Consider the following 16,489-nt stretch of genomic DNA (forward strand, 5'->3'; position numbering starts at 1 on the left):
CTTCCTCTGTGCCCTTCTCTGTGATGGGGTGGGAGGTCATTTTTGGCTCTTTCTCCCCGACTCTCGGGCAGAACTGGGCAGGATGTCTGGAAAGCGCAGTGAGCCCAGTCACATCCGCGTCTGCGTCTCACTGCTGTCCTGATCTGGGGGGTGCTGGTGCTTTATCTAATTTCCGGATTAGAAAAGGCGGGAAAGCTCAGCGGTTCCTTCTTGTTTAAAAGATCCCAAAACAGTGGTTTTGAGCCCTGGACGGCTTTTAAAAATGCTAAGGTCTGGGTCCTACCTTAGGCCAGTGATGTTGTAATTTCGGTGGGGGACAGGGGCACTCAGTCGTTGTAGTTTGGGTTTTTGGTTTTGTTTTGAAAGCCCTGCAGAGGAGTGTAATGTGCAGTGGTGCAGCCGGTGGGAGACTCCTGCTGCAGAATCTGCCCTCCCAGGGTACGTAGTGTTGTGGCTTGCAGTGACAGGGAGGCGGCTGTGGGGAGCACCATGCACAGTCCCCTGGTCCCCGCTGGGTTTGCCTGGGGTACCGTGGGAGAAATTTGGGCTCCGGGGCCGTTAAGGACTGGACCCAGATCTTTGTGTTACTTGCGGCAGGTTTCTGAACCCCTGTGATCCTGCTGCTTCGTCTACAGGATGATGGTAGCACAGAAAGTGCCTACCTAGTACCATGCTTGGCACCCAGATAGGTGCAGACTTTGCTGCTTCCTTTTCCTTCCTTTTCTTTTACTCCAGTTTGCTGGGTACTGTGGTCTTATTTAGACATTAAACCCTTTTCTGATAGTGGATAAAAACTACAGAAGGTCCTGTCGCTCACGGTATATTTTAATGGATTCTGATTTGTTCACTTTTGTATCTTAGTAGCTGTGAAAAAACCCCCAAGCTTCAACCTTGAATAGTTCCTTTTGTTGTTGCCAGGTCATCATGCACGGGAGAGGCCGGGGAATGGCAGGTGCGATGGGCCGGGGCCGCCTGATGCCGAACAAGCAGAATCTCCGGGTGGTGGAGTGCAAGCCTCAGCCCTGCGTCGTGTCTGTTGAAGGGCTTTCTTCATCCACTACTGACGCCCAGCTGAAGAGCCTGCTGATGTCAGTAGGACCCATTCAGGTGGGTCACCTGGGGCCCGTTCTGTCTGTGCCCTTTGTCCTTCCCAAGACTCGGTTATTTCTTCATTTAAAATCCCTGTGTGTTGGTTACTTCATGTTAAAACAGCACTCTTGAGAAGAAAGACAAATATTTTATCTGCTGTGCACACTTGATGCCAGAACTTTTGCCTTAGGGTTAGATTATTTGGAAATTATCAGGTGCTCAGAAACGTTATGAAATATTTATTCTAGCTGAACAGATTATCCCTTGAAATCCTCATATTATCCTAAAGTTCTTATATGCACCCAAACACGCAATCTTTTTGCTCTATCACACACTTGTTTTGTGTGTAACGATTTTAACATTTTAAAGTATCTAGCCTTTTGACCTTAATTTTCAGAAATAGCCTCACATGTTAACACCTGTGGAACTTGCTTTAGACTTTACAAATGTGAAATAATGTGGACTATATTTTGGTCTCTTAATTTTTAAACTGGCTAATTCTAAATGCGTGAAGATCTCTGCCGAGCTGGCTGCAGATAGGTCTCCAGTTGTGTTGTAAACAGAAATTGCCACTGAAATCCCTGATTGCTCCAGCCTCTAGAGCCCTGGAGGTAAACCAGTGCAGTGGGTAGACCTGGTTTTCCTTGAGCAGCGTGTCTGTAGTCCCCAACTCTGGCCTTTCCTGCCAGCTCCCCGCCTCCCGCCCGCCCCCGCAACCCCCCTCCCCCCCCCCCCCCCCGTGTCCCCCCAGCAGCACACCCCTCCATCCTGCGCCAGGATCCATGTCTGAGGCTGGAGCGCTTGGGAAGGATGTTTGATGCAAATCAGAGGACGTGGAGTGTGAATGTTAGATTTCTGAGTAAAAAGTGCACAGAAAGGGGACTTCGCTGGTGGTCCCGTGGTTGCACTGCAGGGGGCACAGGTTTGATCCCTGGTCGGGGGGAACTAAGGTCCCGAAAGCAGCATGGCCAAAAAACAGAACACAGCACAGAGTGCTTTCTTTTAAGGTCTCTTGCTTCATGGGGAAACAGAGTTGACACAAGTACATTACATTAATTACATTAAGTACAATACATTAAGTTTTAGTGTATTTTAAGCCTTCGTCTACCATTGCGTGTTGACAAGAGTGAGGCGTAGGTGGAAGCCCTTCCGAGATGATTTCGTTGTTTAGGTTTAACTACTTCTGCCTTCATCCTTGGATTCTCAGAGATGGTTAAGCTTAGTTTTCATGTGTATGTAATAGTGAAACGTTAACCAGAGGCTGTGGCTTCTGTTTTTAGGAGGGTCAGTTTTCCAGCTGTGTGGTCAGGAGCGGCTTGTCAGTCATCAAGAGGCATTAAGCTCATGGCCAAGGAGAGTTGTCCTTGGACAGTCCGTCATAACACGGATTAATTTGCAGGAACAGAACTGGCATTAGAGAACTTAACGATGCATTGAAATATGGTTAAATTACGATAAATTAAAATATGGTTATCCTGAGTGGATTCTCAGACAAATGGCGGTTGAAAACTTGGGGTCAAATCACAGTTCACCAGGGAGCCTGGAGTTAAAGACCTGGGGCCTAGTCCAGTCTGTTCTCTGAGGCCTTGTGTTCCTGGTGTCTGTGTCTGGGTGGGAAGTGGTAGCACTGTTGCTTTCCGCGTGTGACCTGCTCATTTTCTGGGCTTTGCTTCTTCCTACGTAGTCTTGATAATTCTCTTGAGCATCCTTGAATGTGATTCAGTTTTCAAGAAGTGTGAAGGGCAGTGCTCTTGCTGCTTACAGCACTGCGTGAGGTTGACTGCCCTGCAAAAGTTAGCTTGGAGCCACTGCTAAAACACCTAACCTTGGTTTTATCCATCTTAAAAACTGAATTTTGAGTTCTGCATTTTGGGGGCCGTCTTTCCTCCCATTTGCCTTTTTAATTTTTTTTTCTCCTGTTCTGGAAAGAAGGATTAGAGATCATTGTGTTAAGTAAAGTTTAACCGAGGGCACTTAAAGCCAGGCAAAAACAATGCCAAGTGTTTTAAGGGCTTCTCTTAACTCGAAAGGGAGAGGAAGATAGGAAAATGAGAGTGGTGTTTTCTGAGTTGCATCAGGTACCCTGAAAAGGCCACCGTAAAGAATCGCCCGAGGGTGATGGATGGATCTAGCACTTACTAGTAGGGCATGTTCGTCCATCCCAGGGAGCAAAAAGCAGAGCTCTCATTTCTTGCCAGTCTTACTTAGTTCCGTGGAATGGTTTTGAGGGAGAGTTTATAGATTTTTAAGCACCGCATTCACAAAGTGCTGAGTTACTCAATTTAAAAACAAACAGGGCTTCCCTGGTGGCCCAGTGGTTGAAAGTCCGCCTGCCAGTGCAGGGGACGCGGGTTCATGCCCCGGTCCGGGAGGCTCCCACATGCCGCGCAGCGGCTGGGCCCGTGAGCCATGGCCGCTGAGCCTGCGTGTCCGGAAACAAACTGATCTGTCGATAGCAAGCTTCTGCCAGCATTAGATAGCTAAAGAATAATATTGCTAGGTATAAGTTTTTTAAAGGCGTTTATAACAAGACTTCATTGTGGTTTAAGTATAAGTACACTTCAGAGGGAGGGTTAGGGGACCCAGGCCTCCCGGCCCGCTGCGCTGGCTGAGGAAGGAACGTGTGTCAAGTCTCTGGTGGGCTGGGCTGTGGTGCCACCTGGCGTTCACTTAGTGTAACAGCAAGAGGTGGTGTCTGGACCAGGAAGGCCGGTTCCTTTGGGCCTTTAATTATGGGAACGGCAGTAACAGCACGTCAGCTCTGCTTGTTTTCTGTGGCGGCGTCACTCCCCGGTTAGTGTGCTGTCCCCTTAACCTGTTCTCATAAGCCTCTGTAAAGAGTCCTTTTTAAAGACATTTATCTGTAGTCTCCCTGACAGAATAAGGAAAAATGATAGAATTTTGTAGAAGTGTTCTGACCAGTGGTAGAAATGACACAGGAAACATCGCAGCGTGTTTGAGAGTTTCAGGTGAGAGGGTGCAGTGAGAATAAGCCCACCTGGTACTCTCTAGCAGTGATACGGAAAGAATCAGAAAGAAGGTTCTGCCCGGACACTGGGGGGGTCTTGCTCTTAGGGAAGGGAGGGGCTGGCTGGGTGCACGTGGGGCTCCGGGAGGCTGACTTGTGCGGGGCATGGGGGCTCCACAGACAGGTGAGTCTCGCGCAGGTGCCCCTCCGGTGACCGGCACATGTTCCCCTGGAGCGGCCTCCCGCTGCGTTCCGGAAGACTGAAGTCGAGTTAACTCTTAGGGTCAGGAAGTAAGGTAGTTATAACTTCTGAGCCCCTTTGCTTAGTTATCCTTATTTCCCTGTTTGAGGGATTTTACCTAAAACTGTTAAGAAGAAAACTGTGTTATCCTATAGAGAAATGAAATGCCACGGTGTAAAAATAAAAGTATTTTCCTAAAATAAGAAGGCGGGCGCTGGCCATGAGCAACGGCAGTAACAAGGGCTGAGGCTTAGATTAGGCCGACATGTGCCTGGCACTGTGCTGTTCACTTTTCCCTGGCTTCTTTCCTGATTTCTCCAACAACCCTGGAAGGTAGTCGCTAAACCGAGAGCCCGAGTGACCGGAGTGGCCATGGCGGCTCATTCTCGAAGCTGCCGGGCCCTCCGGGACGCGGCAGTGCAGCAGCAAGTGTCGGGCTTTGAGAGAGGGCTTCGGTTTTGGTCCCAGGTCCGCCGTTTATTGGTGTGCAGCTTCCCAACCAAGTACTTCACCTACGTGAGTCTCATGAACCACACAAGCTTGCAAACGCTGTCTCCTACCTCTTTCACTGTTCCCTGGCGTCACCCGGAAGGGGGAATGGAAGAAACATGGAGGCCTCCACATGCCATTGAGGGGGAAAGCGTGTGCTCTCGAAAGGCGGCCTGTCGTCCCAGAGCAGAGTCCTCTGGGGGGTTCGCTTCAGGCTGCTGAGGAGAGGCCGTCCGGGACCCACGAAGTTTGCCAAGCTCCCAACGCGGTAGTTCCAGGGAACCAGACACTTGGAAAGCCATCATTCTGGTGGGTATCTTGGGCTGCCCAGTGAGGGGGAGCCCTTTTGAGCAGTCGTGTAAGTTGGGGTCACATTAGAACATATCGCCTTCTGGGATGAGACCATCTTACCTTCTTTGCGTCTGGTTCTGACTGACCAGGGATGTCTGGTGGGTGATGTGGAGAAAGCTGGGATCTCAGTGAAAGCAGTTCAGTCGTTTTGAAGTTCAGGACGTTTGGGAAGGAAAACACCAGGCATAGTCAAGTGTAGACTTTCTGAAAACCGACATCACGAGGTTTAAAGAAAATATAGGCATGGCCGCATGATCTGAAACCGTAATGGGAAAAACTGTTAATTGGAGGCTCCCACACAAAGTTCTGAAAACACAGTTGTAAATAATCCCAAAAGAAAAAAGAGGATTCCAGGCAGACCATGTGATAAGACACGGGCTCTTACCTGCAGGACACGTTTGTACAAGATGAAGGTGAGCGTGGAAGAGGAGGGCCTCAGAATGTCTTTAAACTGTATCAGAGCAGAAAGAACAGCACTTACGCCGTGGACACAAGAAGCCCCAACACAGGACTCGAGGAGAAAACAGAATCGGCATCAAAAAAGACCACACACGCTGCGATGGTTAATTAGTTCAATATGAACAGGCACTGGAGGAGTCGTGGATTTCCGCGAGAAGCGGCCTGAGACGCTGCCCTGTCACCAGCGAGAGGGTCCGGTGGGCTGCGTGCAGAAAGGGTCCGGAATGAAGGGGTCCTGCGCCATGCTGCCCGAGGACTGGCTCGAGGAGCCCGGCTGCGAGGCTGGAGAAGAAAAGATTTAATGGGCATAGGCCAGCTGCCACCACCACGTGCAGGTGCCATCGCGTGAGAAAGGAGGACCTAGTGCGTGTCCCTCGATGGTTCCCAAGCTGTCCCTGGAGGCTGGGCCCAACCCAGGGTGTCTTACCAGGTCTGGGGTGGAGCCCGAGAGAGTAGATTTCTAATGATTGATCAGTGAGGCTCTTGTTTGAGCAACTTCACTTGTTTAAAACAACTAATATCAATATCATCTTTGGCTTTAGGTTGATTCCTGAAGGTGCTGGGAACTGTTGGCCAGAGTGGGAGAATAGTTTAATTGATTTTCAGGACTGCAGAATCATTTCAGAATCCCCTTAACATTCATATGGGGATATAAGTATATGTATAGCTGATTCACTTTGTTATACAGCAGAAACTAACACAACAATGTAAAGCAATTATCCTCCAATAAAGATGTTAAAAAAAAAAAGAATCCCCATAATATTGTAATTTATTAGTATACATGGACATGAACACAAGCTCTTTCTAGAAAGAGGAAGAACTTTTCCTAATCAGGGAAAAAACGGCCAAGGTTCTGAACAGCATGGACATTTTTCTGGACTTTAAATTGTAGGTTGTCACAGCTCTTCTACTGTTAATGTAGTGCCTTGTGGCAGTTCAGCCAAATGGCCCTGAATGAGATGGCTGAATATAAACAAAGGAAGCGGCCAACTAAAGGAGTATTTTAACAGGTATTTTGCTACTTATAGTAGCACAGTTATTCTCAAATTTTCTGCAGATGTCTTGTCTCTGAAAAATGAGAAGTATATCAGGGTGGGCGTGGGCAAGTTAGCCTGTCTCTCTGAGGGCCAGTACCATATTTGTGGGGGAGATGGGGCGGGGTCAGAGTGAGTGTGTAGACTGGAGACAAAGTTTAACTCTTCGTTCATTCTGGGTGAATTGACGTGTTTAATTATTTGGAAATGGGCTACTGATTAGCAGAAGCACGTATTTTCAAAGTAGAAGCTGGTGATCATAATAAGTTTTTAGCTTATTAGTGGACAGTGTCTTTTCCTCTCTTCGCAATAAAGTGATCGCTAATACTTGTCATTTTGGTAGGTCAGAAATGGTTGAATATTGACAGTTTTAGCAGTTCAGTGTTATATCTGAAAATAGGTTTTGTTTTTTGGAAAAGGGTGCAGAAATGTCAATAAAGGGGAACAGACAGAAAACAAATTTTAAGACAGTGTTATTACTTTTGTTGACTATTGAGAACCGATCCTGCATGCCGCAACTAAGACCTGACACAGCCAATAAATAAGTAAATATTAAAAAAAATTTCATTGAAAGCTTATGCTCTCTTGATTGATACCTTCTCAATCAAATTGAGCTTTAAACCACTTAGATACAGATAAGCTATCTTCTTACCTCTTACCTTATAAATGGTAAAGAGGAAGCTTCATGCCTTCATTCCACATTGTGAAATCACCCAGAGGAAATGACATCTAGACATGCTTTTTCTCAAAAGAAGAGCATAGTATTTTCAAAATCCAGATTCCATCTGTGAATTGTAGAGTGTGGATAATCATTTGTGGTATCATAACAAGTTAGTTTTTTCTTGTCTGTTCCTAATTGAGCGATTTTTGTAGTTTTGGGCAAAATAAGTTTAGGTTAAGTTCTTCTAAGTCTTGTGGTTAAGAACTGCCACAGTGCTGGCCGCAGTTCATGAAGAAATGAAGCTGTGCCTACACCCCAGCGCCCTCAAGCACTGCGGCCACGTGGCTGGAAGAGGAAAAGGGTGCCTGAGGCGCCTGAGATGGAATCAGAAAGCAGGGCCTGGCGGGAGGTTCTGCTGCAGTGCTTGGGTTGGACCTGTGGCTTGAAGCTGGCTCTTACCCACGTTCTTCTCTGGCGGCCTCTGGTGGTGACAGGACAGCACGGCATTTCCTCTTGCATTTTCTCTTCAGGAGCAGTTCCAGAAGAGCTTCAGCAACTGGAGATCGTTCAAGGATAAGGCACAGAGTGGGCGTGAGCCGAAAGCGGGGCCTGGCAGAGAAAACAGGTCTTTGTCAAGTAACGAATTTGAGAGGCCAGAAAAGCCGCATGCTGACAGTGTATCCAAGAGAAGTTAATTGATGGCATTAATTAAAGACCAGGTTGCTGAGCTTTACTTGTCCAGTTAACTTAATGATAAGTGAAATCATCAAGAAAGGTCTTCTGCGTCTGGTTTTTATATCTGAAAGAAGAGGAAAACTCTAGTATCTACTGAACTGGTTTCAGAAAACCAGGCAGACGGAGCTCACTGCAGCCTAGTGGCTGCCTCTGTCACCTCCGGGCCTGGTCCTTGCACTGGTCCAGGTCTGGTTGGTGATGTGCCCCAGACTATCTGACTTCCCCTCCGAGGGGAGCCTGTGTGTAAACCTTAGTGCCATGTAATACGGAGACTTGAAACTGTTTATTTCTGTGTGAAGCACTGAAAAGCAACTTTTTGGAAAGAATATTTTTTTAGCGCTCTCCTGGTCATGTTTTACTCATGGGAGTTCTGTGTTTACTAAAATGGAGAGCGCTTATTTCATATACAGTATACCTTTTTTTTTTTTTTTTTTGCGGTACACGGGCCTCTCACTGCTGTGGCCTCTCCCGTTGCGGAGCACAGGCTCAGCGGCCATGGCTCACGGGCCCAGCTGCTCCACGGCATGTGGCATCTTCCCGCACTGGGGCACGAACCCGCGTCCCCTGCATCGGCAGGCGGACTCTCAACCACTGCGCCACCAGGGAAGCCCCCAGTTTACCTTGTTTGAACATATTTCAAGGAACTGATATTTTGGCTATGTGCTTTTGTTGTAGGTCTTTGAACAAATGCTTTAAAATGAAACAGCCACGTGTGTAAACACTTCTAAAGGGTTGTGTGTTACCATTAGATATTTTTTCTGGCTGTTAAACGTCACTGGACAGAAGCCCAGACACAGTAGACGGTTCCCCGCCACTGAGTCCTCTGCTACTTCCTCAGGCTGTGTCCCCGTGGTAGCAAGGCCCCCCTGCCACTTTGCTCATTGCCGCAGACACACATGGCAAGTCACCAAAATGCTTGAGAAGGATCAGACTCTGGAGAGTGGGACCGGCTGAGAAATCCAAATTCTTCTCCGGCGCATCCCTCCCAAATCCTAGGATCCTACGTCCCCAGGCCTCGGGGAAGCACAGAGCTGCCCCTTGTCCTCAGGGCAAGTGTGAGGGAGGACCAGGTGTAAGTTCACTGCCCCTGCACCAGTCTCTTCACTTGATGGATCCATCTTCTTCATGAGCTCACTTGGTTTTTACTGCAAACAGTAGCCTCAGGAATGGTTGTTTCAAATCTTAAAGATTTAATTTTCTTTTTAAGGTTATTTTTTGATGTGGACCATTTTTAAAGTCTTTATTGAATTTCTTACAGTATTGCTTCTATGTTTTGGGTTTTTTGGCCACGAGGCATGTGGGATCTTAGCTCCCCGACCAAGGATCAAACCCGCACCCGCTGCATTGGAAGGTGAAGGCTTAACCACTGGACCGCCAGGGAAGTCCCCTAAAGGTTTAATTTAAGATGCCACTTCTCTCAGACTTTTTAAAGCGCAGACTGTGACCAAATTATGCTGATGGCTGCCACAGACACAGCTGCCCCTCACTGTGGCCCACCTACATATATGAAACCCTTAATTTACCCCAGTGATAATTAGGAGATAACTTCCCACTCCGACCGTGGGGTCCCGTTGCCTTACAGCAGTTCCTCCTGTATGATGAGTATTGTGCTTTTAAAAAGCTGACTGAGGGCCCCGTGGAAAATCGCCTGACAGGAAGACGTGAAGGCAGAAAGTAACTCTCCAAGGACACCTGTCCTGGGCCTCCCCAGGAAGGTTTAGAGAGAAGATTGGGTGGCTGACGGGGCAAATGATGGAAGGTCTATATATATATATATATATATATATTATTTTTGGCTGTGTTGGGTCTTCGTTGCTGCACGCGGGCTTTCTCTAGTTGCGGCGAGCGGGGGCTACTCTTGGTTGCGGTGCGTGGGCTTCTCATTGCGGTGGCTTCTCTTGTTGCGGAGCACCGGCTCTAGGCGCGCGGGCTTCAGTAGCTGTGGCTTGCGGGCTTAGTTGCTCCGCGGCATGTGGGCTCTTCCCGGATCAGGGCTCAAACGTGTGTCCCCTGCATTGGCAGGTGGATTCTTAACCACTGTGCCACCAGGGAAGCCCCCTGATGGAAGGAAGGTCTTAACACCAAGCTGTGAGGACACGAACGACTGCTGCTCGGGGCCGTGACTTAGCGAAGCACTGTTGCTGGATAGATTATCTGGATAGATTACAAAAAATTGCCAGGGAGGTAGAATTAGTTTGTTTTAGTGATCTAAGGGTCAGCCTGGACTCAAATTTTGCATTAAATCTAATGTATAAAAATGAATGAATGAATGAATGAATGTATGTATGTATGTATGTTATATGTATATTACACCCCATACAACAGGATTCTAAAGTGCTTCTGTCATCTTCCTTCAGAGTTTACAGATGCTTCCCCAGCAGCGGAAAGCCATAGCCAAGTTCAAGGAACCCGCCCATGCATTAGCGTTTCAGCAGAAGTTCCACAGGTAGCCTTGGATCCCCTGGTGACAGGTGGGAGATGGGAGGAGTCTGTGCTGCCACCTGCTGTCTGTCTCTGCGGAGACGCGCCAGGGGTGCAGAGAGGGTACGCCGCCTCCTCTTGTGACGTGGGTGGTCGCCCTGGGTGTGTGTGGATCCTCTCTGTCAGTCTGCATGTTTCTTCTGCTTGATCCGGTGGCTGCTGATGTGCACAGGTAGCTTAATGGTCACTGTTTCTTTAAATCCCCACAGGCATATGATAGATTTGTCCCACATAAATGTGGCCCTGATTGTTGAGTGACTTCTGGCAGGAGAGCCTGACCGTAACGCTGCACACGCGCTGTGGAATTTCTTCCCGGGAGCTGCTGCGCAGAGCCCCGCGAGCTTAGGTCTCTCCGTCCGCAGCCCTGCGTGGCTGTTGTCCGGAGCGCCCAGCGGCCCAGCACTGATTCCAGAAGAGCTGACCTTACGGGACGCGGCAGACTCAACTCGGTGTTAGATCGTTTCACATTCTCTTGTCACCACAAAGAACTACAGGTTTCGCTTTCTCATGTTTTCAAAGTGCTTACAATGCATGTAGACATCGTTCTTCGTGATCTTATGTATGATCGGTTACAGCGGCTCAGAGTGAGTAAGGGCATTAACGCCACAAATTCTCAGCAGTTTTCACAGCAAAGAATACTTGATAATGGTTGCACTTATCTTCAGTGCAGGCTAGATGAGCGTTTTCTCAGCCAGCTTCACTTGTTTTACCGTCTCAGAAAGCCCTCAAAAGGCTCCTGTAAACACGCAGCTTAAAATTCGGGTGATTATGATTGGCAGTTGCCTACCCTGGAAAGCAGGGTATGAGGGTGGTTGGGAGTGGCGCCAATTGTGTGGCCGATTCTGCTTCTTGTAAATATTCCAAAAGCGCCAACTGTATAGTCCTAGTTCCAAAGGGAGCGCCCCTTTTTATACTCGTTCTGAATGCGGCGGAAGTGCTGCTGGGCATCATCACGCGTCCCCAGGCTGAGAGCAGGTGTCCGGACGCCCTCACCTCCAGCCCTCGCTGGGCTCCCTGCTAGGCGAGCGTAGCATACCTGCCAGGTGAGGAGGGTAGGACAGCCTGAAGCTTTCGCAGGCCTGTTTGGTTTTTTCCTCTTTTTAAATGCAGCCCCAAGTGGCATATTCATGTCACCGGCTCTGTGACGCATATAGAACATTTCTTGGGCAATCTGTGATTAAGATTTTCTTTTTTGAAGGCCTTTTGAGCAGGGGCTGCGCTGTCCTTCAGTGGACCCGAGAGCGAGGGGACGTTTGCGCTGGCTTGTCGTTCTCCGTGGCGTGTGGCGCAGTGTGTCTCTGGGATGCTGGGTAGGCTCCTTCAGGTGAGAGACGCTTCCTCCCCTTAAAGTCATCTGTAGTAAAATTCATTCTGGGCAAACGTGGAAAAAAGTGCCTTATTGTATTTCTGCTCATGAAGGAGTTTCACTATTTTGGATTGATTCTAACGTGGACCTGAACTAGTTGAGCAAATGATACCGGGGCGTATTCAGACTTTTTAGCTATATTTTATACCTAAGATTTCCTGTGAGATTTATTAATGGAAGTAAGGGAAATAGAAGCCTGTTACCACCGGCTAATGCGTCTGGTTAGCCCAGCGAGGACCAGATGTGAGCAGGCAGCCCCCCCTGCGGCAAGGCATCCCTCCTTCTCAGCCTTCTCTTGGGAGCTAAGACACAGGTCATGTGAACTCGTATCTTCTTATTTTCACAGTTGAAATTTTGTATTACTTTTTCAAATTAAGTTACCAGAACCAGAGAAGAGCATTTCAGACCCTGTGAGACTTTCTGTAGCATTGATTCCACTGTGGTACCGTGTGCTAGGAGTGAGTCTGGAATGTGAAGGTGGGTGTTGATGGCTGCTCTTCAGAAGATTTCGGTTCCAGGAAACTATAGGCACTCATAGAACACGCTAGAACACCCCCCTCGCCCGCCTGAGCTGAGGTGCCTGGCCACCCGTGCTCCAGAAAGCCCCTGCCTAACCCTTGGGAGGTGGTGGTGTGTGCCAGCCTGGCCCCGGGTGCTCCAGCGGAGCATCCAGATGGCCAGTGGCCGCTGCTGCCGTCCTCACAGGTAGAGAGAAAGTTGTGTTCACAGGTTAGGAGCTCGGTCCACAGAGAGCTGCGTTGAAGGGGTGAGTTGGGTAGCATGCAGGCACCACATAGGAGAGATCCACACCACTTCCCCGCCCTGGGCAGCAGGAAGGCTTACAGTTAATGGACTTATTTTTATCACCGAGGACTTAATGATGCAGTGAGCTGAGTATACAAAATTTTACCGCGTTTTGAAATAGTCTGAGTGTGTTGTGGCTTTGAAACTAAAAATCTGCATGTTGTCTCTGAAAAGTAGCCATTCAGGCATACTTTCTTCTAGTTAGTTGTAAGAAACGAATCCTATTTGGGCACCTTTGTTCAAGGCAGACCTCGTGGCTACTTTAAGGTCTGTTTTTGTGTTGTCTGAGTCTGACAGGGGTGCCCCGGAACAGGTGTGTGTCTGTGTAACAGTCTACACACACAGAGAAGTAAGCTTTCTCTTGATAGAAAGTTCTTGAAAGGCCTAGTCGAGCAGGGCCTTCCGGAAAGGACTGGTTAGAAAGGCTTCCCGCGGTCGCTTCCTGATGCACATGGCCCCTGGGCACGGGCTCTGTTAGTGCCAGCCAGGCCTGGGAACAAAGGCTTTGCTTTCCTTGAGGGAAACTGGAAAAGGAAAGAAAGAAGCAGAATTAGAAAGGAACGTTATTTCCATTTTCGGTGCACTTCTCGCAGTGAAATCAGACCACGGTGAGCTGAACCCTCTTGGAAGATCTGCTGCAACCATTATCTTTGTTCTTTCTTTATCATGCATTTAAAGGGTATGCAGGAGCAGTTAACAACCATGTAAATATGGACCTCTTAAAACTAAATGTTATTGGAAATGCTTTCAATTCAGCAGCATCTTAGCTATTTGTTAGTTCTTTTGTGTTGTCTTATCAAAGTTTAATGGATGCAGTTCCATAATTGTTGATGTGTTTGTGTGTATATTCGATTTTTATAAAGATGGTAGTAAGTCAATACATTTATCCTGACCTGTGTATTATTTGTTCACAAATTCTAGAAGCCACTAAATATCAGTATATCTCATAAGGTAAAGGCAGTAGGTGACTGTGTGGACCTGAGGTGCTTTTTCTTTTTGCATTATATCTTGTTTTGATCTTATGCTGTAATAGAAGCTCACTTAGCTACTTATCTGAGCATAACCTTGCACTACCGTTGGTCTGGCCACATTTGTTAAATTCTTATACTGATCTCCTTCTTAAGGAGAAATACCGTCTCTTTTTTCCAAAAGAAATATTGCGGGTTCCCCCCTTTCTGGACAGGCAGCATGCTAAGTAGGTGTCTGTGCCCTCTCCCCACCGGGGAGGGCGGGGGAGGGGACGGGGGGAGGGGAGGGGGGCGTCATCATAACTATTTCTAATTGGGGGTCTTCCTTCTCATGATTTGTAAAGGTCCTGGATAAACAATTGTTTATGCTTGGTTTTGTAGCGTTTCTGAATTGTGACAGCTTAGATCCTGCACAAAGGGTTCTTTTTTTTTTAAAGGGCATTTGGCTTAATTATGCAAACAGACTTTGTTGCTGGAAGGAGGCTGGGAGGAGGTGTCCAGGGTGAGGGAAGAAGGAGCCTAGAAGTGGGGCGAGGAGGGTTGTAGCATGGAGGGGTGCTAACGAGGGTCCATCAGAGGCTTTATTCTAACACGCTGGCTCTGCACAGGAGTCAGCCAGTCTGGTGGGGAGGCCTGCGGGCGGGCGGCGGGCACGGTGGGCACGGTAGATGTCCGCTGGCGGCCCGGGCTGGAGGAGGGGCGTCCGCGCCAGGCCCAGCCCCTTGGGCTCGGTGGACCGCCGGGCTCTTGGACAGGAGGAGGCCTGGCTGGCTTGCGTGGAGGGTAGATGAGAACTGAGGCCGTGTTGTTTTGAGAACCTGTCACTTTCTTTTTTTGTTTTTTTGTGTGTTTTTTTGTGTGTTTTTTTGGCTTCTGGTTTTTGTTTTGTTATGTTTGGCTTTTGTTTTCTTATTTTTTAAAATTTCTTTGTTGTTTAATTGAAGGTAAGCTCAATGTGCTCGTCGTCCCCTCCTGGGGACGGTCAGGTTTTGGTCAAGGTCTGTGTGCAGAGCACCTAGAGCCGCTCTTGGGGGCTTCTGTCCTCCCTTCTGTCCCTTAGATCCTGGAGAGGCAGCGGGCCGCTTGTCCAGAAGCGTGTCCCGGCGGGCGCAGGCCCACGCTGCCCTTGCTCTCCTGGTGCCTCTCTGGGCTTCACTCATACCCCGGTAGAGCTGCTTTTACTTTCCTGTAGCCAGCTAGAGGTGCCCCGCCCTGCCCCGTCTCCCCACAGCCCAGCTCCTTTCTCTTTGTTTGTTGGGGGAGGGGGTGGGGTGCTTGAAAGGTATTTGATTTTTTACAGGGCTTTAAGTGACAGAATTCTAAAAGGGAATTAACCAACGGGGGTGGGGGTGGGTGAGGCGAAATAGGACCAGGAGATGCCCCCACCCCCCATGAAGGAAGCCACAGGAGTTACATGGATAGAGGGAAAATTTAGATACTCCATTGTATTTAATGAGCATTTTATTAATTAACCTTCTCAACTCTTCTTAAAACTTGTGAATGATGCATTATTTTGGACATTGGTAAATATGATCTCTCCAAAGGCAGTCAGCCTTGACTTCTATTAAATCCTAAGGATTTTGTGTAAGGTTTTTTACAACCTATTTAATTTTTCTCATTTAAAGTGCCCATGGTTTTGTGTCCTAGAACCAAACAAAACTCACTGATTCATATTGGATCCCAGGTATACCTTCTGGTAGCGTGTGGTTGGGAAGGATCATTGGTTTTACACGTGTAAGCTGCCCTTTCTAGAGAAGGTGCAGAAAATCTTAACTCGCTCTTTTCTGTGCCGTGTTTTGGTAGGAGTCTTTTCATTAAGATGGGCAGAGGCAGAGCAGGTACTTTTAGTGAGAAGCTTCTTTTTGCTTTTACTTCTCACCAACTAAAATGTAAAAAGGCCTCCGTGTTGGTGTTTTGTTTTACTTATTTTGAAAGGTATGTAGAAAAATATAGGCCTTTTAAAAAGGAACATGATGTAGTCTTTGAATTTTAATATTTTCCACAGAGTGGACAAACAGTTGTGCTGTTTTAATATATTCTGTATTTAGTAATTTATATACTCTAGAAAGTAGACCTCTTGCTAGCATGATTTTCTTTTAAACTATTTTTCATTTTAAGGGCACGTAATGGAACCTGATTTTTAAAGGACTATTTAAGTTGTGTGCAGTCTGCAGTATTGTCTTAGAGTATATAATTTATGTTTTTAAAGCAACATGCATGCATGCAACACACATTTATACTGTTGACCGAAGAGCAGATAATCATTTGTTTTTATAATTCAGCTTTGCTTTTCACAGGCATGGGATCCAGAATTGTTCTTCCTTTGTGAGGATTTTAACTCTAAGGCTTTAATTCCACTGTTTAATTTTCAGGTTCACCAACAACACAGCCTGAAATCTGATTTTTTTTCTCTCCCCCCCCCCCCCCCCCACCCCATTTTTGAGTTGGTTCTCTTTGCTGGGCTCCCAGTCTGGTCTCGCTTCTGCTGCTGAGTGTCTGGGCCACGTCAGCCAGGCCTGCTGTGCACCCTCCTTCCTTCCTTCGGGGGTCTCCCTGCCAAACCCACCATCCACCGTCCTCAGGCGCGGCCCCTTCTTTCACTTGCTGTTGCTGGGTGTCCATTCTCTTCTCCTGCCGTCTCCCCTGGTGACGGCTTCTTCATCTGGTGACGGCGCTCCTTCCTGGCTGCTCTGTCCAAGTGTTAACGTTTAGAATTCCACTCTCAGTGCCATGAATATCTTTGTGCTGTGTCGACAACTCGATTACATCTAAACCTTTGCTTTGACAGGTTTTACTCACGGTTTGTCCCTCCAGGTCTTTGGTTGGCGAGAGTAACATCTGGA

The 16,489-nt window shown here is 47.8% G+C and overlaps 1 protein-coding gene across 8 annotated transcripts in view; it reads left to right on the forward strand.

Annotated features, from left to right (window-relative positions):
• Positions 1 to 13,556, forward strand: part of RBM33 (RNA binding motif protein 33) — a 114,323-nt gene extending 100,767 nt beyond the window's left edge. For all 8 annotated transcript variants that reach the window (XM_029233005.1, XM_029233006.1, XM_029233010.1 and 5 more), the window contains 3 exons: positions 919 to 1,107; positions 10,385 to 10,473; positions 10,718 to 13,556. In XM_029233005.1, the coding sequence (XP_029088838.1) occupies positions 919 to 1,107; positions 10,385 to 10,473; positions 10,718 to 10,766 (327 nt within the window). In that variant the 3' untranslated portion in view covers positions 10,767 to 13,556. The remainder of the gene's footprint in view (positions 1 to 918; positions 1,108 to 10,384; positions 10,474 to 10,717) is intronic.
• The last annotated feature ends 2,933 nt before the right edge of the window (positions 13,557 to 16,489 follow it).

Source organism: Monodon monoceros, unplaced genomic scaffold, assembly GCF_005190385.1.
Source record: "Monodon monoceros isolate NGI ecotype Baffin Bay Population unplaced genomic scaffold, NGI_Narwhal_1 Super_Scaffold_2, whole genome shotgun sequence".
NCBI lineage: Eukaryota > Metazoa > Chordata > Mammalia > Artiodactyla > Monodontidae > Monodon > Monodon monoceros.